This window comes from Diabrotica virgifera, chromosome 5, assembly GCF_917563875.1.
Source record: "Diabrotica virgifera virgifera chromosome 5, PGI_DIABVI_V3a".
Lineage (NCBI taxonomy): Eukaryota > Metazoa > Arthropoda > Insecta > Coleoptera > Chrysomelidae > Diabrotica > Diabrotica virgifera.
This window is the reverse complement of record NC_065447.1, coordinates 125,984,971-126,010,676: the sequence shown is the minus strand read 5'-3', so window position 1 is coordinate 126,010,676 and position 25,706 is coordinate 125,984,971. Positions and strand designations below refer to the sequence as shown.

Below are 25,706 nucleotides of genomic sequence, written 5' to 3'. Positions count from 1 at the left end.
TTATTGGTATATAACAATGATACAAACTAGAGACGTATGACGTAGATATATTAATATTATGTGACACATGACAGAAGCTCGAAACAAATGGCAATCGATGAAAAGCCCTATACGCTGTGAGCTCGTACGTAGAGGGGATATTTACAAATTCGCGAACGCCAGTAGTGACAAGTTTGTAAACGTTTACTGGAAATTTGACATAAATGTCAAAGTGATTAATTTAAAATTAAAATTAAAAACATTAATTATAAACAATATTAGTTGGTCAAAGCTGTGGTATATATTTTTACCTTAAATATACTTACGTTTTAAATACTGAATTTAAGTTTTTTTAATGTTCCGTAATATCTAATTATAAATAATCTATTATAATCTTAGCGCCATCTACACGATTATTGTCAAAGTATCCGAAGTAAGAAATTGATATTTTATCAATAGAACATCAAAATGATTAGAAAAATCTTTAAAAAATCGATTACAATTTAATTACTTTTTTGCGTTGTAAATATTAAGCGATAACAATTAAATAATAAATTTAAAAATTACCGGTAAAAGTTGAATTAGTAACCGCTAGGAGCGACACCAGCGAAGCTCAGAGCGTATAGGGCTTTTTATTCACAGTCATTTGTTTCGAGCTTCTGTCATGTGTCACATAATATTAATATATCTACGACATACTTTATTGGTATATAACAATAATACAAACCAAAGACGTATGACGTAGATATATTAATATTATGTGACACATGACAGAAGCTCGAAACAAACGACAATCTATGAAAAGACCTATTGGAAAAAAATGAACACCATGTCAGTGGTAATATTTTCCAAATTAAATATTCGCTATCTTTGTCGTAAAACGCACTCAGTCGAACAAAATGTGCTGACAAGACAGCGGCAATTTTAGATATTTGACACGGCTTTAGGAATAATAATAACGTTTGATCCAAAATTATTGTCACCATAGGTGGCTCTCAACGACAGAGATAGATATACAGTGCATGTCTGTTCCTAATTCAGATATACTACTTTCCACTGTACGTCAACTTTGCAGTGCACGTCAACTTAACAAGAAAAGTTAGGTTATGTAGAGATGTTGGTGGTGGACATATACAGCATCCTGTTTGATTTTATTTTATTATTGTTACTTATAATTGTGTTAATTCTTTTTATTTTAGATTAAAGTTCTGTGCTAAAGGCTTTGACTGATTTTTTATGTTTTATAACGTTAATCAAAATTAATTGATAAAAATTCAGATTAAAACAAGACATACGTAATTTTTTGCACGGCTAGCTTTGATCCAATAATTGTGTATCGCTCGTTATTTTGAGTTGTTTATTAAATAATATTGACAGTGTATTGGCTAAAGAATTTAAGACGTGACATTAATAAAAAGTTATTTATTGTTTATTATTTATGGAAGATCCCAAGCAGAGACTACACCAGGATATATATTGTGATATAAGCATTTTGTTGTTAAATATATTCAAAATTTATCTAAGCGTTCCATAGTAACAATATATTATTAAAAAAATCACTTTTCCTCTTTTCTCGATTAAGTATTATCTTTTATGGCATAGTATATAAATTATTATAATCACTGAATACACAGTTAGTGAAAAATTATCATATTAATTAATTGAATTAATAATTTAAGCGATGATACAAGTAACAGTTATCCAAGAACATTCAAAAGTCATCTCAAGTTAATGGTGACAATGTCATTGTCAAGTAATGTTTATGTACGTATCCATACCAGTGAAAACTTTACTACATATAATTTGCCGTGTAAAAAAAGAAAAAGTAGAGATAGCCGTAAAATATTTGCGCCTGTGCTCTTAAATAATTTTTTTACATATAAACAAAATAAAATCAAGCAATAAAATGTTTAACAACAAAAAAAGTCAATAATATGTAATAACAATATACGCTATTAATTCCATTTTCGAAGTTGCCACAATATATTTTATAATTTCATTTATTTCGTACCGTTTCGTACCTACACCACTGGTAAAATGGTGAATTTTTATGTTACTTTTAATTTTACATGTAAATTTTTCTCATTTTATAACTTAACCATGTAATTTTAATTATGTAATAAGGTACATTGAAGTGTTAATTTTCAAATTATTAATCATTTAAGAGGCAATATCTAAGAATATAGGAGTATTTATTGAATTTTCATCTACGCACACATAACAGAAATATTTATTTACCTGTAAAATGTAATTCGCACTTATTTCCTGCTGCTGTCGCTTTTACAACCGTAAGCCGAACACATCACCACTATAAAGAATTAAAAAAATTGCTAGTTTTCACTCAGAAATCGCACAAAAATCACTAATAAAACAAGTGATGTCAAATCTCAATGAGAACCAACCGTATTAAAATAAGGATTCACTTTCGTTCGAAAAACAGATTGCGTGTTAGATCTCCAGAGAAAGAAAAAATTTTCCATGCTCTAAGGGGGTACCTCAGGTAGTTAGCTTAAAACGTAAGAAATAAATTTGAACAGTAACGGATTAAGCCAACACAGAGCCTATCGTAAATGTATACTTTTCATTAATGTTTATTGATAAAGAAAGCTCCAATTATATTTTACTTCAACTCATTTTAAGGCTATTTCAATAAACTAATCGGTTCTTTTTTCAGTTTTTTGGTAAAATATTGTAACTTATAGACGAAAATTCTTAAAATCGGCTATTTTTTATTTAAATTGTCAAAAAATAATTAAATTGGTCAGATTTACATAAATTTTGTTATTCCGTCCATATAGAAACTAAAACAATTGTTACGCAGTTACACTGAGTGTCATAAAAACCGTGTATTTTACTCATTTCTTTGAGCTATTTCACGTAATATCGAGATATAAGTTGTATTTTTACATAAGTTATATTAACGTTAAACTGACTTAATTTATAGTTTTATAAGCAACAATTAAGTATAGCGAAATTTATAAATTGTTTTACATGCTCTATAATGCGGTTATCTTAAATTTTGTTTTGAATGTTTTTCTTCTTACTGGTAGACAAAAATGGCAAAATGTGCATTTTTGACATCAAATTGTTGATAACCAACATAGTTACTACTCAAAATATTTAAAAAAAACTAACCGTCGGTATAACAGGTGGCCTGGCAACCAGATGCAGAACAGTACCATACATGTTTTCCACTTTTTAGAACTTTCTTTAAGTGAAATTTAAAATCATTTACCACCAATAACTTACACCCATGTTCACTCATTACGAAATCTTTTACAAGAATTTCAGCGATTTCAGCCATTTTTTCAAAATTTATTTAGATTTTCTCTAGTAATCCTTCCAAAAGACAATACATAAATGATAAGTACCTTTTACACCACCTTCAAGAAGGGTAATTTATACAGGTACATACCTGGAATTATTATATGGACCGTTCACTCTTGTTAGAGTATAGTTCGCTCAAATATGAGCTCTTTTCATCCATTTCACGCGGTAAATTAGTCCGCTTTTCCTTTAGGTCGTAGTTCATAGGTTGTGCTGTTTTTTTGCCTTCTCTACTATCTTCTTCCACTCTCTCTGGTCCTGAATCTTTTCTCTCCAGTTTGCAATTTCCATCTTTGATATATCGTCTAGCAGTTGATCTTCCCATCTTATTTTTGGTCTTACTCTTGGTCTATTTTTTACTGGTTTCCAGTTCATCATCTTCCTGATCAGTTCTTCTATCCCTCTTCTTTTTGTGTGCCCAAACCATCTGACCCTTGGTGCTTTAATGAATTTTACTATATCTTCTCCTTTATTAATATTTATTATTTCATGGTTCATCAGCTTTCTATATTCCCCTGTTTCTGACTTTACTGGGCCATGTATTCTTCTCATAATTTTTCTCTCAATTATTCTTAACTTTTCTTCGTCTTTTTTCGTAAGGCACATTACTTCTGCTCCATGGGCTATCACTGATCTGATTGCTGCTGTGTATATTTTTGATTTTGTTTTTTTGCTCAGGTTTTTGTCCTTGAGTAGTCGGTGATATTTCCAATATACTCTATTACCTGCTTTAATTCTTTCGTTTATCTCTATACTCCTTCCGTTTTTGCCGTCCACCATCACCCCCAGGTACTTGAAGCAGTGTACTCTCTGGAATGTATTTTCACCTATCTTTATTTCTGTTATTCCGTTGACATTGTCTCGTGTGCTTATAAGATATTTTGTTTTATTCTGATTGATTATTAATCCTCTCGTCTTTGCTTCTCTTACCAGGGTTAAAAGTGCCTCTTCTAGTCTTTTTTATCTCGTGCTACCAGTCCCAGGTCATCTGCATATTCTATGATCTGTGTTGAGCTTTGAATAATTGTCTTTTTCAGCCCTGTGTCCCTAATTACTCCTTCTAGAGCGATATTAAATAGTGTCGTTGACAGACTGTCTCCTTGTCTTACTTCAAGTTCTATTTTGATATCATTTGTATCGCCCTCATTTGTTTTAACTTTTGCTGTTGAGTATTTTATTGTCATTCTAGTTAGTCTTATTAATTTTGCCGTTATCTCCATTTTTTCATTTCTTTTAATAATTGTTGTCTGTATATGCTGTCGAAGGCCTGTTGAAAGTCGATGAATAATATGTGTAATTCTATGTCATGTTCATAGCTTTTTTCAATTGTTTGTGTCAGTATGTGTATTGCATCTATTGTTGATCTTCCTTTGATCTATTGTTCTAAAACCCTGTTGATATGGTCCTATAATTTTTTCTGTGTATTGATTTAGTCGGTTTCTTATAATTGTGGTCAATATCTTATACGTTGTATTTAGTAGCATAATTGGTCTGTAGTTGCAGCACTTAGTTGGATCTCCTTTCTTAAAGATTGGTGCGATGTGTCCGTTTTTCCATTCTATGGGCATGCTTTCGTCCTTCCAAATTGTAACCATTAACTTCTGCATTCGCTTCGTGAGCTCCTCTCCTCCGTTGATGATCAGTTCGTTGTTGATTTCATCTGGCCCTGGCGTTTTGTTTACTTTTAGTTGTTTTAATGCCTCCATGAATTCCTGATAAGTATTTCCTTTAAGTAAGTAAGCCTTCCTCTTCATTTCTGTTATCTCTTATATCCTCATCCTCTGAATATGCCTTGTTGTCGTTTTTGTATAGGTCCGTGAAATGTTTTTCCCAATCTTTTTTGTTTATTTTTGTGGCAGATTTTTTAGTACTGTATTATTGTTTTATCTATTCGAACAATTTCTTGTTGTCTTTATTATTCGTTTCTAATTCTTGCATTTGTTTAGATATCCATGTGTTCTTCTTTCTTCTATAGAGTTTCAATGCTTCTTGTTTTTCTTTTCTATATTAATCCAGTTGTTCCTGTTCGGTACTTTGTAGCCATTTGTTTCTTGCGAGGTGCTTCAGTTGACTTTTTTGGTGACATTCTTTCGATTCTTTGTTTTTTTGGAATCCTATTATTTGTTCTGCTGTCTCTATTATGCTGTTCTTTATGTTTTTCCATTCTCCTTCTATTTCTATGTGCTCGTACTGACCCAATTTCTGTTCCAGTTGTTCTGTATATTGTTGCTTTGTTTCTTGCGTTTTCAGATTGGCTATATTCCATTTCCTCCTTTTTCCTTCTTTATGATTATTTGCTTTGATTATTTTCATCTTAAGTTTTGCTGTCAACAATATGTGTTCAGTGCCTCCATTTGCCCCTCTATATGACCTTACGTCTTGTACTATTTGTGTCCACTTTTTCGAAATTAAAGTATGATCTATTTGGTTTCCATCCATTCTTCCTGGTATCATCCATGATATTTTGTGTTCTTTTTTATGTTTATGCCCAGTACTAACTATATATGTGTCTGTTGCTGCTGCTAGGTTTCAGATTTCTCCTCCATTATCATTCGTAGTTTCATGAATGGTTTCTTTGGCAGCTACATTACGATTATAGTCCTCCTTTCCGATCTTTGCATTGAAATCACCCAATATTATTAATATGTCATTCCTCGGAATATTTTCACAGGTTTCTTCCAGGATGTCGTAGAATTCTGCCTTATCTTCTTGGTTTGCTTCTTCGGTGGGTGCATAGCAATTGACTATCGAGATGTTGGCTTGTTTATTTTCTATTCTTATGTAAGATATCCTTTCATTAACTGCTTTGAATTGTATCCCTTTTTCCCTCATTTTTTTGTTCACCATAAATGCCATACCACTCGTTCCCTGTTTGTTTTCTCCCGAATAATACATGCTAACGTTTTTCTTCTCAATTTTTCCTTCTTTCTTCCATTGTATTTCCTGTAGGGCTAGGATTTCTAGTTGCTATTTTTTTCATTTTAAGAGCTATTTCTTGCATCTTACCTACTGTCAGCATGGTTCTAATATTCCAAGATCCCATTCTAATGGGTTTTGTTCTTTTCTTCTTATCGAGATTCTTTCTTTATTTTGTGTGCGTTATTTTGTTTTCGTTAACCGTTTGCATTGCCGAGTCTTTTTTTGCCATATCAATATCATATTTCAGCCGCTGTTCTTCGTTTATTAGTTTTTTGAATTTTCTATCAGCTGTTCTCTCTCTTCGTCCCATATCCAGATTTTCCATTCACTATTAATTTCTTGTAGCCAATTTTCGTTTGCTTACCTTTGCTTCTTTCGTCCTTTGCTATTTTAGTTATTTCCTTTTGTATTTCTTTTTCTTTCGATGTCCAATAGTTGTTTATATAGACACGATCTTTATGCTGTTTTAGTTTACGTTGCTTGTTTAGGATTTCCATTTTATCCGTGAGGGTTTCTGTTTATATTGCGCATACTGTTTCTCCTATTTTTGTTGCACTTCTTAGTTTTATTTGTGTTTGCAACTCTTGGGCTATGAAATTTTCTATTTCTTCTTTTAATTTCTTATAATCATTTGTTTCTACTTTCAACCCAGTTACGATCAAGCTTTTCTTTTTTCTAAATTTCTCCAGCTGCTCCATTCTTTCATGTAACTGTTTTACTTCTTTTTTTAGTTTTTGATTCTCTGCTTTTACATCCATGAACTCTTTATTGGTTTGTTGTTGTTCTTTCTTTATTTGTTTTATTTTCTGAAGCATTTCATCGTTTTTATTCATTAGCTCTTTTATCATTGTAATTATAACATTTTCCATGTCTTCCTTGTTTTCGTTGCCTGCTTTGCTTGGTGACCGTTTTGTAATTTTACTTCTATTAAAACAATCATCCAAGTTTTCTCTTTTGCGTTTCGTTTCGTCATCGGTTTCACTTCCTGTGCCATTTTTTCCATTTTCTAGGAGTGCAGCGCTAAATACCTGGAAAACCGATATTAGATTATCAACAATACTTAAAAAATGAAAGTTACCAATTCACCGGTAGTTAATGGGTTATCTAAAAATTAACTGCGCACCAGAGTTGCCAGTTGGCCTGTAATTGGGATGGGGGATTAAAATAAATACGAATTCACCGGGACCCGGAAATATGCACACCCTGATATTCTAGTTACGTAAGCTCGTCCGATTGGCGCATGACGTCAGCAACAGAGTAAAGCATAATCCCGTCTATGCGTTCGTAATACGAACGCGAATGAAATTTGAGAATAGTACAAATGAATGAATTATGACTAAAAGAAACTAAGTGATGTGTATAGTTTAGAGGAAAATTATTAAACTATTTACTTTTATTTAAATTGATTTTCAGTTATTTGTAAAATTCCCAGTTTCTTGATTATATTGGTATCCGGAAAATAAAAATATTCATATAATCGATATCTAATAAAATTATTATATTTCGTTAGTTGGCAAAAATTGATTAGTGGCCTACACATTAGTAAATATAACTTTTACCAAGGGGAAGAAAAGCCCCAAAATAAAACCATAAATTTAATGGATTGATAAAAAAACAAAATTTTTTACTTTTTAAATAATGTATTTCATCAGATTTAAGTAAGAGGCTTGGAAAAGACAAAAATAAGTTTTACAGTTTTCATGCCATGCACTTTATTCAAATTTTGTGCATGTGAAATAGACGTACATTCAGCAACTATGTAGCAGTTTTCATAATTTTTCTTTTACGCAATGTCAGGTTGTTAAGAGACTTGTTTAATTATTTAATTCGGAAGTACATCCGAGACCTAAAAAACTTGTTCGCTTTGTTAGAACAGTCTACCGTTACACTTTTGGACATAACGTTTTCTAAATAATTTTTAGTTACCAAAATGGAATCACCATTCATGTGGAAGGAAAAACTGTCTCCAGTTTCTTAATATATGACAAGAGAGTGTCTGATGGTTTACATAAACCACACTTACTCAAATGATCAACCCACGTGTACGTTGAAACATCTTCGGATTGAATACTGGAGTCCTTCAATTTATGGCAGATATAGGGGTGTATTCTGTAACGTTTCCGTTAAATTTAAGAGGCCTCTAAAATTTTAGCACCCGCTAAAAATATTTTGGTATTCTGTAAATCATGCACCCGTTAAAATCATAACCTAAACCGTTAAAACTCCCGCTAAATCAAAATATTTTGGAGGATGTCAAAACATGCCCGTTAAATTTTTAGCAGTCCGTTAAATGTGATTTGAGTATTTTTCTTTGGTTATGTTTATGTTCCTATTTTCGTATTTTATATATTAAATTGTAATTAAACATTAAAAATGGCGTATTATGATGTACTTGGCGAAGCTTTAGTGGAAGAAATAATAAATAATAATGAAAGGTAAGTCTCAGTTTACTTTAGAATCAACAATTCTCTTTTACAAAATTCAATTTGGGTTATTCAATTTTTGTGTTTTTTTGTAGAGCTGAATTGACTTTACAACAAAGGATACTCCGAGATAACAGCGATCCTTTCCAGCTACCCACTGCAACATTTATAAAACTTTTTAGGTTTAATAAAGATGTTGCAAGGATCATCATTAACATGATTAGTCCACATATGCAAGAAGGGCAAAGAATAACTGTGATTCCTAAAGATTCTAGCAACGTTGCACTTTTATGGCAGTGGAAGCTATCAGTTATCCTCTGGGCAAGGATACAATTTTGCTTTAAGTCAACCAAGCATGAGCCGTTGTATTGATGAAGTCACGGAAGTAATATATGGTCACATAACACCAAACTGGATCAAATTTCCGAATAGTGAGCATTCCAGAAATACTGTGTCTAATGGTTTCAGAAGGAGGTATAACTTTCCACAATGTTTGGGGGCCATAGATTGCACGCATATTGCAATTATATCACCTCCAGAAAACTACCCGGCCCTTCCATATTATTGTAGGAAAGGGTACTATAGTATAAATTGCCAAATTGTTGTAGATAGCAAGTACAACATTTTAAACATGAATGCTCGTTTTCCTGGATCTACCCACGATTCCGCTATTTGGCAAGCCTCCAATATAAAAACAATAATGGAAAATTTGTATATTGGAGGTGCTAATTATTTTCTTATTGGGGATTCTGGTTACCCTTTACAACCATTTTTATTAACACCATTTGAGAATCCCCAAGAAAATACTCCGGAAAGTAACTACAACTACCACTTCATAAGAAGTAGGAATGTGGTTGAAAAACTTAATGGGGTGCTGAAATCGAGATTTCGATGTTTATTAAAGCACCGTGCTTTAAATTATAACCCAATAAAAGCGGGAAAAATTATTTATAGTTGTGGTGCTCTACATAATATAGCAAATTTTTATAAAGATGAGGTTCCTGAAGAAGGTGATGATGTAGAACCAGATAACGAAAATGATATCGATATAATTGAAAATAGACCAGTTGACCATAATTGGTACAGACGAGGGGAGCAAATTAGAGCTGGAATTGTGCAACAATATTTTAATATTTTATAGTAGGTTTATATAGGTAGGTACACAGTGAGCACATAAAGGTTGGAATAAATTCATTATTTCGTAAACCGATGACTTTAGGAAAAAATCCCGAAACAGGTCGATTTTTACTTTTAAATTATGATTTTTTGGCATATACATCATGCTAGTGATGTGATCCATCTGGGCGTGATGACGTAATAAGATGGATGACGTCACTAGTACGATATATATGCCAAAAAATCATAATTTGAAAATAAAAATTGACTTGTTTCGGGATTTTTTCTTAAAGTCACCGGTTTACGAAATAATGAATTTATTCCAACCTTTACGTGCTCTCTGTATATAAACAATTTTATGTAGGTGTATATAGTTTGATGTAGGTATATATAGTTTTACATAGGTATATTATAATTTTATGTAGGTTTATGATATAAATTTTTTCAATGGTAGTATGGCAGAGAACAGTATTGCTATTGCCAACTTACTTTCTAAGAACATCCATATCAACAAGTTAATATTGTAGATATACATTTAATTTTTTCTTTTAGAAATTTATGATGAAATTTTTTCACTTAAAGATAAATTTAACTGTCGTGCTGATAATGTTCCTTGACTATATACCAACAGGACATTATTTCAGCTTTTGAGAAGAAGGTTGTAGTATATTATACTAATTTTTCTTTCTTTTGTCATCTTTGGTAGTGTGAATAATGATCTTTTACTTCATAAATTTCAACTGTATGGACTTACATCTTCTTACTTAAAGGTTGCTGGTCATCTGAGTAAACAGGTTCAATGCGTGAATATAGAATACGGTGTTTCATCTGCTATATCTATTTTGTCTGGTGCCCTCAATGGTCTCATTTGGGATCTTTACTCTTCAACCTATTCATTAATGAAATACTTTTAATATTTAAGCATGCCTAAATTTTTAGTCTTTGCTGATGATCTTAACTGTATATAGAGACAACCAGTCTAGCTGCTTGTTTTAAATTACAGGTAGATTGAAACTCCTAGAGCTCTGATTCCAATGCATTATCCTTGAATTTGAATAAATTGTTTCAATATAACCTTTCTAGGTCATGTGATTCTTTATTTGACTCGTATGCAGCATCTCATTTTATGCATCATCTGTTTGGTCACCTTGTTACCAGTTTAAAAAGCAGGCAGAAAAGGTTTTTAAAAATTGATGTTACAGAGTCAAGATCTAAACCTCATTTAGGCTAAGGGTCAATATTCTATATTGACATGTATCACATATTTGTATATGAGGTTTTGAATGGTCTTATGGATTGTTCTTATATTCTGGAATTGCTTGGTCCAAGGGTGTGAAATTTATGCACAAGGAACAGGTTGTTTCAGATGGCATTTCGTGCTTAAAACTATGTGTATAATATAGTCCTTTAGCTAGACTTCACAGAAGTGGAAATTAATTCTATGTTTCACATTATTCAACTGCTTATAGCTTCTCCCGTCATTAATTTGTATTTTTATGATTTTGGTAGAGAATAAGCCACAATTTTAATTTGAAATTAAGTTTATTGATGTTTCGATTTCCACTTCCAAAATTGTTATCAAAATACAAAACATTAATAAATTAAACACTCTGTTTTTTGTTGCTTGGTAAAAAATTCTTCTGCTAATTTATTTTTATCTGACTTGCTCATATTGTCAATTCAGACATATATTATTCATTTTAAAGTAGATGACAGAGTTAGAAATCAGGAGGTCTTATCGACTACACTGTTATTCAGAGCTGCTGTCAATAAAGTCACTATAGCGACATGATATCCAACAATCTATAACGATCATGGAACTACAAGAAAAAATAGATGACTGACTTACTTAAAAGATAGTTTATTCAAACTAAAATTGTGGCTTATTTCCAACTAAACTAGTAATTTGTATAAGATGCTACAAAAAATAGCTTCAGAACAATGGGTGGAATGCATAAAACGTACTACCTGCTAATACTTCAAGTATGTATTACATTTTTGAAGATTTTACTACACTTACAAAGCATTACTATACTAACAAATGCTTTGTAAGTGTAGTAAAATCTTCAAAAGTGTAGTACATACTTGAAGCATTAGCAGGTTCTACGTTTTATGCATTCCACCCAATATGTATTTTTAAAATTAGTATAGGTTGTATTAATATTCAGTTAACTGTAAAAAATTGTTATAACATACATAAAAGGGTTTTGCTGTCAAATAAATTAAATTAATATATTTTGTTTTATAACTCTACTTGTTTATTTTTTGAATATTATACACAGTCTAAGGAGGTACACAAAATGTAAGAAAAACAAATGATAAAAAAATTATTTATTTACATTTACATAATTGCATAAATGCATTGTATAAATTGCATAATTATCTTCTGGCTGCAATGGCCCTGGCTAATCTATTTATTGCTGATGCAATGGCATAATTGGACATGGCAAGGTTTGCCAACTGCCTGTCATGTACCTCCATGGCCGATGACACTCTATTTTGTCCTCGAGGAGGAGTTCTTCTAGACCCTCTTCTTGTGGATGTTCCAACTGTTTTTGCCTTTTTGGGCTGTGGCTGAGTCACTGGATTTGTGATAGTTGACTCAGTTGAAGAAGGTCTAGGCGGAGGTACATGGTGAAGCGAAGAAGTGGAAGGTTGTTGTTCCACTTCTATTATTTCAATTTCAATTGGTTTTTCAAATGAATCCTATAAAGAGTGAAAAAAAGCAAATTAAAATACATATAATATACAGGGTGTTCCGAAAAGATTGGTCATAAATTATACCAACAATTCTTTAGTCAAAAATAGGTTGATTAACTTACATTAGTACTAATGTGCTCATCAAAAAAGTTACAGTTCAGTGAAGTTACAAAATGAAAATTCTGTACCATCTGTGAATAAGTCGATATCTCAAAAATGCAATTTTTCGGTATGGCCATTTTAAACATTTTATTAGTTTTGAAGAATAAACATTTAAGATTTGACTTATCCACTTATTCACGGTCTGTACCCCCCAAATGTTTGTGTATGTTTAAATTAAACTATTATTGTGGTATCATTAGTTAAACACAGTGTTTTTAAAACCTTTTGCCTTTTAGTCTTTTTTTGATAAGTCACCTTTTAAAGAGATGTGGCTTCTTTTTCAAAATACACCTAAAAATGTAAATTATAAATACATTTTCAGATTATTAACAGGTGCCTATGATCGTACTAAACCATATTATGTGGTGGATTCGACAAATATTCAAAATATCTCGATAAACACTGGCTTATCGAAAAAGTACTAAAAGGCAAAAAAGGTTTAAAAACATTGTGTTTAACTAATGGTGCCACAATAATAAATTCATTGCAACATACACAAAAGTTTGGGGGGTTTAAGGGAACAAAACCCCCATAAAATTTTAATGGGGTGCACAAATTGCACTTTCATTTTTTTTAAATATGTTGTTGCCATAAGAATGCCACATGTCCATTTTTAATAAAAAAATCTCTAAAAGATTTCGATATATGAAAAAAAAATCGATTTTCATTTTGTAACTTCAAAGGGCTGTAATTTTTTGTGTGCACTATTATATATATAGGTAAGTGAGGTTCAATCAACCTATTTTTGACCCCAGAATTTGTGGTATAATTTATGACCAATCTTTTCGGGACACCCTGTATATAGAAAATAAAGTATTCACTTCATTGACTTTTTGGAAATACAATTTAGAGATACTTATAAATTTACGTTAAGTGCGTTACGAGGCATATATATCCTGTAGTGACCATTTGCACACAGTGCGTTGACACAACCAAGGGTGTTGATATGTATTAATACCATAATAATTATAATAATATTTATATAAATAAAATATTTCATTATAATATTAACAAAGAAGTCAATTTTTTTAAAATGTTATATCGATCTGACATAACAATATTATAAAATATTGTTAATGTAAACGAACCACATTTTGATAGTACTAATTTACTGATAAAGAACTTACGTCTATCATTTCAACTCCAGCTTCTGCCAGTTGAGCCCCTTCAATGGATAAATCAGACACCAACAGTGCCAACAACCTCTCTTCAACAGGAGTTAAGGGTTTTATGGCACCACCTCCTCCAGTTCCCTGGTATCCATACCTCACTTCTCTGGCACGCCTCTTTATTTTTGTTTTCATCTCGGAAATTGTCTGAAAATTTATTCCTGCATTAAATTTGAGCTTACATCTAATTAAGTCTATAAATGTATATAAAACATAACATGTTTTGCTTTTTTCCAGAAGAATAACTTCACAATGCATAGTAAAAAAGGTTGAATGGGTGAAAATATTAAAATTATTTACAAGTATTAGTTTATGCATTTTAAATTTTTGTTTAGGTCCAAATTCTTACATTGTATTTCTTACATTTGTAATTATTACGTTGTATTTCGAATTATTTAAAAACACTTATGCACCTCGTGGCCACAAAATAACCTTTTGACTTACAATAGCCATGTGGTGCATACTTGCTTCTCATAATATATAATACTGAAGAGAATAAACATGTCCTGTCTTATTTACATATACACATACATTTCTATAAGTATATTATTCAGTTATACTTACATCCTTCCATCCCTTTATAGTCTTGGACGGCCCCATTTTATTTAAATCGGCAGTCAGCCTTTCCCACATTGTATTTATTTTTCCCAGGTCATTTGGGTGAAAGTTTGTTGTCATTAGAATTTTATTTTCTTCTAAAAAGGAAATTAGGAATTCCTTTTGTTGTTTAGTGGTTCTTGGAGCACGAGACATGTTTGAAATAACCAAAAACAACTAACAACCAACAAGAAAACACGACGTTGCATCAACGGTAAACACAAAAAGAATACAAAAACGTAAATATTTTCAATAATTAGGCAAACTGTCAACTTCTACTTCTTTCTTAAGTTTTTTTGGCCTTCGACACTCAGTTTTTGGTCAATTTCTACGACAGGAGTAGTTCAAACGCGACAAAGGTGCGACGTTGCCGTATTTACTTGACAGCCTTTTAGAGGATTCCTCTAAAATAATTTATTTTAGCCGTCCTCTATAATATGTGTTTACAGAATGACAATCTAACCGAAAAGTTTTAGAGGACGGTTAAAAGTTAAATTTTAGAGGCCTCTTAAATTTAACGGAAATGTTACAGAATACACCCCATAACCAGCCAAATTCTCCAAACCATCATACTCGAAGTCACTAATGTTTTTTCATTCTGACTCTCATTTAAAACTTGAAAATCCACAACTGTTTCGTTGTTAGAATCCAGCCTTTGGATCAATTGTCCAGAAATTGGTAAATCTGGGATGTCGTCTGTTTAAACGTTCGAAAATTCGTTCGGTTGTCTTTCCTACCCGTATATAACTCTTATAAAATATAATCAAGCTTTTTGTAAACACATTAAAAAAATTTTAATGGGTTTTTCCCCGAAAAGAGCTTCATTTTTTGGTACTATGTATCACGTTAAAATATTTGATTTGGAATTTGAAGGATAAGATCGTCTTTTTTATGAGCTACAAATTTACTTTTACTGGTTCTATAGACTAAGAATATACCATTTTTTCGTTATTTATATGCTACATTTTTTCCAAGAATATTTTTTCGATAAAATACTTACTTTTTGAGTATTTTCGAAAAACCGCCAAAAAACGTATTTTTTTTTGTTGAAAAGTAAACATTTTTAGTCGCAAGTGACTCTAGTACATACTACTGAATTAACCTAGTACGTAAGTTAAAAAAACTCTATGGAACAAAAGTTGCTTAAAGTTAGTCAGATCTGTTTCCGGACTCATTATGAACGTATATTTTTTCACCCTCCAAGTAAAAGCAATCAACGGCACAATTTCAACTTTGAAGTGGGGGATGGGTAAAACCTAAATCCAATTTTTCATGCAATTAGGAGTTGACCCTGAAAATTATGTGTGTTTCTTTTTATCTTTTAAATCATTTTACTTAAAATCATTTTTTAACTATCAAATAATAATTACATATTGAGGTATTTTATTTTTTAAATTTTAATAATAATTATAAAAATTTTTGCTTTTTTGTAATGTATTTTTAAAACAAGCAATCATTTAAATAATTATTTTGTAACAATTTGTATTCTGTAAGAATATAATAATTACATTTTGGTTTCGTAGTAACTGTTTTTTAAGAATATTAATGTATAGTTTTAAAATATTGTATTTCAAATAATTATCATTATTAAATGGTTATTATTTGTGAAGTATTCTTTTTCTTTTTTCACACCCTTATGTATGTAACAAAACTAAGGGACTTTCTGAAAGGTAAATCTAAATAGTTATAGTTAAAGTGGGTAGTAGATATTATTGAAACACAATAAATTCAAAATATTTAAAGAAAACCACGGTAGACGTTAAAGACACAAAAGAAGCGATACCTAAAAGTTACATAAAGAATTCGAGACAACGCTATCTGTATATCGTGGGAAATATACAATACAACACGAGCTCCAATCGCTCGACTAATACTCTTTAGAGCTGGCATCAGTGTGTGATCTCGCGTTGACCGGTAAATATCTAAAATTTCGTATATAAGTCCTCCCCTTTACTTTTCAGCTACGGATCTCGTTTCGCTGTAAATTTATCAGAAAAATTTAAGTACAAAAATCTTTTCCCCTCTAAGTGTGCCATGATTAATATGTTAATTATAAAGATAGTTATGAACAATATACTCCAATAATTAATTTCCTATTGGTGGATCTCGGGTTGTCCTCGATTTAGTCGGATCTCGCCTTGATATGAAGACGTATATATATATTACTTACTCTAAAGTAATTAGGGAATTAAAACTTGAGAATGGCATTGTCAGGTTGGGCGTAGATTTACGTTCCTGCTATGTCTAGGTCTCGAATGTTGTTTTTTGATTGGAATGTGTCTGAAGATATTCAACCTCTCATCTTCACCGATGAGCCCATAGAGGTTGAAGAGGGCGAAACACTAAGATTTCTAAGAGCTGGTGTTTGGATCTTCGATTCTATTCAAAAAAATTTTCCCAGCCCGAAGTAGTGGATGTGTGAATTGTTCGTAAGGGGATTTTTTCCGCATTCTCTATTTCATTTGTTTATATATATATATATATATATATATATATATATATATATATATATATATATATATATATATATATATATATATACGTAAAAAATTTATTTCACCGAAGCGATGACGGTCGCGAAATCAATCCTCTTTCCCCATCCAAAAATAGGTTTTACATTTATTTTAAATTCAAATACCTCTACACAATTATTTATACATACAAAAGCGATGACGGTCGCAATGACGGTCGCGAATTCAATGCTTTTTCCCCATCTAAAAAGTGCACAACGTCCCTACATAAGTTTTCACTTCAACAATGCTTTGCTGCTGGTGGCGGATACCAGTGTCTTAGTCTGAAAGAGTACTTATTGAATCATTTATCCAGGTAATAATTTTTGTATGACAACAATTTAAACGAAGTGAGATTTAAAACAGTTAATTCTGATTATATTTACAGAGTAAAAGTGCCTTTGGCAGACTAAACTATACGGAATTGCAAGATGAATCGGCATTCATTTTGTGTAATTCCAACCATGTATATAGATTTTTCTAAATGAAGTTAAGTAATCTTCTATACATAAAAAAAATTGAAAAAAGTATTGAAATATCCAGTAGATTGAAAACAGGGAATATCTTACAGACATTTAATTATATTTCACAATAAATCACTTCTTACGAATGCCTCTAACTTAAATTGATATTCAAAATACTAAAAATATTAGGTACCTACTTAATCGCTAGCGTATGTAGTACTAATTAATATAAACGCAAAATCAAAATTAGATATACATAAACATAAACCAACTTACAATGGATGACCATCTCTAAACCACACTCCGATACCTGCTTTGGCAATTGGTTTCCCATTATTTTCGCAAGCACCGTCTGTAAAAACTATCGTATATCCATCTTCTTCAGTAAAGGATGCCTTAATTTTTTTAGTACTTGAACAACCATCTACCGAACTTACTTCATCTGATGTTACACCAGTTCCAGTTTTTCTGTTAATAAATTATTAATCAATCAGCAGAGAGTAAATGAGCACATAGAAGTGAAATATATCAAGAAAAGTGGTGTTTCAACAAATTTGTTTTATCGCCAACCGTCACTAAAGTCCTTCATTATTGTAGGTACTCATTTGTGGCAGTAAAGTAACACTTTATTGTACTGAAAGAAGGATTTTGCTTTACCTGCCGCGATTATTTATTTGAGTGAACTTAACAGTTATTTACTTTATTTAAAAATATTGTACAAAATTTACGGTATTATTAATTAAGTGTATGTCAAAAAGTGAAATTTTGTAGTATTTTGTAATTATATTCATATAAAATAAATCAAAACTTTACCGATTTAGTAATTATTCAATATTGATTACTATCGATTAAAAATCGAAAGCGGCCAAGTCATGTCATCATAGTACGTTCTTTAACGGTAAAATATTGCAAGACCTCTACATTCTAAAGAATCGCTCCGATTTAAAAGGAATTTTGCAAATAAGCTCATCTTGTCCTCCTCTTCAAAAGTGATAGACTACAATGTGTGCTTTTTATTTTTAAGGGGTGAAAACTACCTTTTTTTTACCAAAAATTAAAAACAGCCGAATAAGCGTTATTTAAATCTAAATTATGTGTAGGTATGTTAACTAGTATGTTAAATATAGGAATTTGATTGTTTCTCGTATTGAAATGTATTTTATAGTTTATAACTATTATCAACACTAGAAAGCCGGAGGGGCCAATTTGGCCCCTGTTGCGATTTAAAGTTATTGTAGTTTTTTTATTTGAGGCAATAATCTTTTCATATTTTATGACTTTTAATATTTTGATACAAAGCCTTATTTAAAACAAAAAAATATTGTTTATTAAATTTATTTAATTTTTTTAAAAAAATCTACTATAGAAGTCTAAATGGGCCAAATTGGCCCCGTGTAAGTTATTATCGTTTTCTGGTAAATTCGACGATCATTTCTTTCAAATTCCTGTCGAATGGGTAAAATTATATTTATGTAATAGTATGTTTATTGTAAATGGTTACCCTTATACTGGTACTGATCATCTACGTAATAAAGATACAATTGTTGGCGAACACAAGTGAACACAAAGATGCAATTGTAGGTGTAAACGACCAAATGACGCGTATTTATACTACAAAAGCAACTTCAAGACGATGGCATATGTACGTGTTTTATCATACTCTTGACTTTGAAGCAATAAATGCATGGATTATTTATAAAGAAATAATTTTAAGTAGACTCAGTTTCTGAGTGAGTGTGACTGTGTGAAGAATTATGAGCCCCATACCTTGTCTCCCGAAATCTGGAACTACGTCTAGCAACACCAGGTCTACCAACAACTATCACTGTTACTATCCAAAAACGAAAAAAATATCAGTTGAAAATATTTTGTAAAGGAAATCATACTTCAAATCATTGCCACGCGTGGCCACGGTTGTAACAAGGCAATGTGTGGCAAATATCAAAAACTGCAAATTGTATGGTGTTCCGAATGTTTTTGATGGGCAGCGAATGTGTTAAACAATAAAAGTAAAAAATAAAATTAGATTCTACCGTCTAGAGTTGATTTAATTTCTTTAAACTGAGTTTTAATTGATTAAAGAACGTGGGACCAAAATGATCCCTTCCGGCTTTCTAGGTAGGTATGCTAAGCCAGACATTCTAGTGTTTTAAACCCTTAAGAACTACCCTCTAAATAAGAATTTGCATAAAAAATATTTTGTAACTTTAAATTAGGTAATGATGTATTTTGTAGTGATTTGAACTTTATTTTATGTTTGCAATTTAGGTTATTAAGTATTTAATATTTTCAACCCTTATAAACTACCCCTACAAAGACATTTATTAGATCATTCACTCACGATAAAATATTGCAAAACCTGTGAATTTTAAACAACCGCTTGGGTTGACATGAAATTTGGCATTCACATAGCTAATAAGTCAAACAAAAAAAAAGTGATATAGTACCGATGTGTGCTTTTGCCCTGGGGGTGAGTTTCACCCCTTCTCTAGGGTGAAAAAATATAGGTCCAAAATAGTTCCGGAAATGGATAAACTGACTAATTTTAAGCAACTTTTGTTCTATACAGTTTTTTCACTAAGTCAATACTTTTCGAGTTATTTCCGACTGAATATGTTCATTTTTCAACAGAAGAACCACGTTGTTAGACGGTTTTTCGCAAATAACTCAAAAAGTAAGTATTTTATCGAAAAAATATTCCGAGCAGAAATATAGATTATGAAAAACTGAAAAAATCTGTGTGTGTATGGAGTTTGGAGACCTAGTAGAACCAGAGTCGTAGCTAATAAAGTTCCAAGATACGGGGTGTTGAGATTTCTCTTACAAAGTGAAGATTTATTGATTGCTCTAAAACCGGTTGAGATATGCAAATACAATTTGGTGGGTTTTAAGAGGTAGTTATTACGCATTTGTTGACAGACTTACTATTAAGAATTTTATATTCACCATTGGCCCGCATACGGGTAGGTACTAGTCTGAATTAAAAAAAAATAGTACGCCACTGAGGTATTTCAAATTAAAAAGCATGAGTTATGTACTTATTTAATTTGTGACAGAAAATATATCTTTCCTTTTTTTCATACGATGCGCCTTTTTCGTGAGAAAAAAATAAAATATGTACTTATATCAACGCTTAAAAAGTATTCGACATAAATTTCATTTCAATATGGTTTTTTAACGGTAACTTCTGTAATTTTCAAGATATTTCATTGTTCCAAAGCTTATTTTGTAAGGAATTGTAAGTGCTAAACGTTTTCAAAAGTTGGACTTTCTGGAGGTCTTTAATTTTTAAAGCATGCGATTCAAAGAGCTTAGAAAACTCCTTCTCACACTTACGTGCAAACTTAAAATAGAAATATCTCACTCACTTTTTATCATAGAGACATTGAAAAAACTGAAAAAGTTTCAGTATGAAAAATACTACATTTTAGTATTGATATATATTTTTCAAATTTCTTTTAGTTTTCAAGTAATTTTGAAAAAATGGAAAACATTTATAAAATATCAAAAAATAATATGATACTAAATTGAAACTTTTTTCAAAACTAAGCACTTTAAATTTGTTAAAATCTCAGAACACGTAGTCAGTTTATAAATAAACCTAATTGTATATGGAATGTTAATTTTTATTTTTGTGGAAAATTCACCATTTTAAGTAACTATTCTTTTGTTTTTTCAACGACATAATCGTTTTGTTTTTGTAATAACTCGACCATTTTTTATCCAAATCACTTTTATCGTAGCACCTTTTAAAGGTAGCAGTAAAATCTTTAAAAGATGTCTCCATAATTTTTTTCTAAAAATCTATTTCTTGCGTTATTTAATGATAAAATGTTTGATTCAAGGGTAATTCGAAATAACCACGATTTTAAGTAGGCTGTAACTTATGCAGGTTGTGTTATTGCTATAATAATTTAAAGAACACCACTCCATTCATTAATTTAAAAGGTTTCTTTTTGATTGTAATGACTTTTTCGTAAAAATGCATAATTTTAGAGTTATTTTTGAAAATCCCCCCAAAACATGCATTTTTCATGTAGGAAATCATCAATTTCGATCGTGAATAACTTGCTTATTATATGAACAACCTACCGAAAAAGTTGTATATAAGATTTTTTACTAAGAATTGAAATATCTATCAATTTCCGAGGTTATTTTGAGGTTAAATATTTCCACTCCCGAGAAGGGGTGGTACGCACCCCAGAGCAAAAGCACTCATCGGCACAATATCACTTTTTTTCTTTGACATATTATGTATATGTATGCCAAATTTCAAGCCAATCCAAGCGGTTCTTTAAAATTGACCGCAAAAACCGCCAAAGAATGTACTATCACTGTCATGAAATTTTTTATTAGGTCAAAAATTTAAAACGTTCTTTTGTAAATTGTAAGTAGGTTTTAAAACCAATATCAAATTATGTTGGCGATAAAATTATGTATGCACCACGTCAGTAAAAACTCTTTATCGAACTCGTCTGCTACTCGGCTCGCTCGCTCTGCTCGTAATATCAGACTCTTTCGATAAAGAGTCACTTTACTGACTTGGTACATAAATACCTATTTTTTTCTTTATAACATTGGGCTGCTTGATCCATTCAGCCACGATAGATAATAAATACTGTTTGCTACAATATTAAATATAAGGACATTATATACAGCTGTGGCCATTGAATAGTTTACAGTTTACACCCTTTAATATCAGTGACAAAGTTTTTGAATTTTGACATTACCAGTGGCGGACCTAGAATAGGTTGACTAAAATTGAAAAATCAAAATGAAATAAAAAATCTACTTTACAAAATGTAACAAAATGGAAATTATAGAAAGAAGTTTTTTGAATAAAAAACTTTTGAATAAAATTATTGAGTTTGGCAATTACTCGTAATTTTTCGCGTCAATAAAATGCCTATAGACATTTTGGATGCATTTAATAACGTTTTATTTTATTTTTCAATGCGCCAGACATTTTTGACAATCAATCTGACATTTAATAAATCCGTGAGACAATTCAGTTTTACAGTATTAGAATATAAAAATGAAGATGTAACTATTCAGTGACCGCTACTGTGCAGGGTTATTCACTATATTTTGACCCCCCAGTAAACTGCTTCATTTAGAGAATTAGAAAAAAATGTTAAATACAAAAGTTATTCGATTTTTAAATTATGATTTTTTGACATATATATCATATTAGTGACGTCATCCATCTGAGCGTGATGACGTAACCGACTATTTTTTTAAAATGAGAATAGGGGTCGTGTGCTATCTCATTTGAAAGGTTATTCAATTCTCTATTCAGTAATATAAACATTAAGATAATTATTTATACAGGGTGTCCAAAATTTTTTTTTAATTAAATTAATTAACACAAAAAGAAGAGTGTATGTAATTTATTTAATTCAAAATACATTCTACTGCTGTTAGAAAACAGAAATAAATGTTAATTGAACAAATAAACATTACTTTTCACTTAAATTCAATGTTCAAGCTGCCACCCATCTGCCTCTTGGCAGTTTAAACATTGATTTTAAGCAAAAAGCAATGTTTAGTTGTGCAATAAACTTTTATTTCTGTTTTCTAACAGCAGTAGAAGATATTTTGAAATAAATAAATTACATACATTCTTCTTTTTGTGTCAATTAATTTAATTAAAAAAAATTTTTTTGACACCCTCTATAAATAATTATCTTAATGTTTATATTACTGAATAGAGAATTGAATACCCTTTCAAATGACCTATCACACGACCCCTATTCTCATTTAAAAAATAGTCGATTACGTCATCCTGCCCAGATGGATGACGTCACTAGTATGATATATATGTCAAAAAATCATAATTTAAAAATCGAATAACTTTTGCATGTAATATTTTTTTCTAATTCTGTAAATAAAGCAGTTTACAGGGGGGTCAAAATATAGTGAATAACCCTGAACATATGAGACTAATTTGCAAAGTAATAAATGTGATGTTAGAAGCACTTATGACATATTTAAACTTACAGGGAAACGGCAAGATTATTAGGTCCAGAAAGAGTTCTTCTTAAATCAGCAATTTCTTTTCTTATACTTCTCACTTCGGAATTCAACCGTTTAGAACGTGTTTCAGCAACATCCAGCCGGTTTATTAGTAGGTCTATTTTACTAGATCTAAAAAAAATATTTTTTGTAATTTGTCTGTATAAGTTAAGAGAGGAGGAACGCACCAAACTTTAAGAGATAATTCTACATGAAAAATAATGAAAGTTTGCTTGATATGATCGCAAATGCTTTGTTTCTAAGATACGAGATGTTAAAATTTTTCTTACACACTGACGATTTATTTATTACTCTAAAACCGGTTGATGTAGGCATAGAAATTTCGCAGGTTTTTAAGACAGTTTGAGTGGTTGTCAAATAGCGAATAGTTGTCAATTTTTAATTTTTGCTAAAAAACCTTATCAAACCTAATTTAATTTGAAAACAGTTGTTACTTTTTAAGTAGTCGAGGTCCGATGGGTTGACTAGCCCCAGCTTCTTTTCGCAGCGAATATCTCTTGTGATTTTTGTTGTGTTTGACATTTGATTTTCTGGAAGAAAATTTGAAATAGACAAATCTGTGGCTATCGTTCATGGTGATAAGACTTTTCGCCGCGAGTTGCTCCAAAATTAACAAAACTTGTTGTGCACGTGCTTCTGGTAAGTTGAGTATTGTTTCCAACTATTGTTTTTGCTTTTGATCGATTTTGTATTTGCTTTTGATTGATTTAGCTTTTGACTTTAGTTTAATTTTATTTAATTTTTGCTACTGTTGGACTTGTAGTTTTTCATTATGGGTGACACCGGGGGGACCTCACTCCTCTGACATTCCACCTGATAAAAGGTGGTATAAAGATATTAAATGATAATATGACAAAATACCAACAATTAAATACTCGCAGTATGATAATGGTCCATTTTTGGTATACTTGGGAGTTGACTGCAAAAGTGGGATTCAACATTGGTAAAATCAACAACATAAAAATAGCTAGGGGCATCTTTAACTGGAGCTTAACAGATCTAAAAGGGATTAAAAATAAATGTCTAAACAGAGTATGCACTGAATTCATAAATGCCACATCTGCTAATAAATTTGTAGATAATAAGACACTATTAGAAAAGGGCTATAAAATATTCACACCCTACAACTTTGTTACGTGTAAAGGCATTGTACGACAGATAGATATAGTCATTAAAGAAGATGAGCTACTGTAGGGTGTAGAAATACTAAATGCTAGACGTCTCACCAGAAAGGCTATTCAGAAAGTTTAGCCCAAAACAAATGTCATCCACCAATTGTTCGGTTGTAACGTTTCAAACGTTACAACCGCGTTTTATTCCTCCGTTTCTATATTTTCCTATTTCTATCTCCTATAATAAATGCTCTGACTAGTTTCTAAAGTCCCCTCGTATTCTACTCAGTGACTATATCTGCTTCGGCGCTGTCACATGGCGTTGAAAACCCCACCAAAAGAGAGGCTTCCTATAGGATGAGTACTCGATACGAATCCATTTCCAATTCTTTCTCCATAGAGAAAATACATAATAATATACTAAGTTAGAATAATTTCGCGGCTAGGTCCTCTTGCCAACCTGGGTAAGTAACAGAAAATATTTCCACATTTTCTGTATATCAATAATTGTTAACATGAGCACTGTGACAATATTTGTTTAATAAATTTTAGTTGGTTGGTAAAAACCTTTTGTTAACTTTTTCTTCTTTAATAATTTTATAATTATGCTTGCCGTAATAATTTTTAGTGAATTTTGTTAACATGAATCGTTCCATGTAGATTAATTTTGTAAATATATTTTCGCATATCAAATATTGAACGATTCTAGTCTTAAAGTAAATGATATAACACCGGAGGTTTTTGTTGGCTCATTTTTATTACATTTTATGCTGCTTTATTAGTTGCAAAAGCAACTTTTTAAGTTTTGACGAAATCGGAGGATTTTGGGTCAGTGTGCAAGTCCTTGGGGAAAAGGGGACTTTCCACTTGCCGGAATTCCTCTGTTGTCGAACAAAACGTGTGCCATACCAAATATATAGCAGCCCGTTTTTGTTCTAGCCATTTGGGACCACTTGGAACCATTTCAACTGAATTTCATGACAACCTCCAAAGATAAGGCATAACACCAGCCGAGGACCACCCTAGGGTGCTCCGGTAATCAAATCAACCAAGAAAAAGCCGGCCGAACATCGAGAATATCACATGGGAAATCTTAGCTAACTGACATCAAAGAAGCAGGAGAAGTCGGCCGAACATCCGTGGACTAAAGTCCACAACAACGGGAACTCCTGGAAAAGTTCAGTTAAGTCCA

At 31.3% G+C, this 25,706-nt stretch overlaps 3 protein-coding genes across 3 annotated transcripts; 1 reads left to right on the top strand and 2 right to left on the bottom strand.

Moving 5' to 3' along the window:
- Positions 1-8,716: 8,716 nt before the first annotated feature.
- LOC126885130 (putative nuclease HARBI1) lies at positions 8,717-12,012 on the top strand. Its single transcript, XM_050651561.1, has one exon. The coding sequence runs from the start codon at positions 9,004-9,006 to the stop codon at positions 9,787-9,789; it is 786 nt and encodes a 261-aa protein (XP_050507518.1). The 5' UTR covers positions 8,717-9,003; the 3' UTR covers positions 9,790-12,012.
- Positions 12,013-12,080: 68 nt separating this feature from the next.
- Positions 12,081-15,847, bottom strand: LOC126885131 (uncharacterized). Its single transcript, XM_050651562.1, has 3 exons — positions 14,360-15,847; positions 13,754-13,942; positions 12,081-12,470 (listed from the first exon to the last, which is right to left on the bottom strand). The coding sequence occupies exons 1-3, from the start codon at positions 14,546-14,548 to the stop codon at positions 12,144-12,146; spliced, it is 705 nt and encodes a 234-aa protein (XP_050507519.1). The 5' UTR covers positions 14,549-15,847; the 3' UTR covers positions 12,081-12,143.
- Positions 15,848-17,638: 1,791 nt separating this feature from the next.
- LOC126885467 (uncharacterized) lies at positions 17,639-25,477 on the bottom strand. Its single transcript, XM_050652040.1, has 3 exons — positions 25,386-25,477; positions 23,367-23,513; positions 17,639-17,834 (listed from the first exon to the last, which is right to left on the bottom strand). Exons 1-3 carry the CDS (start codon positions 25,475-25,477, stop codon positions 17,639-17,641), a joined length of 435 nt encoding a protein of 144 aa, XP_050507997.1.
- Between the last annotated feature and the right edge of the window lie 229 nt (positions 25,478-25,706).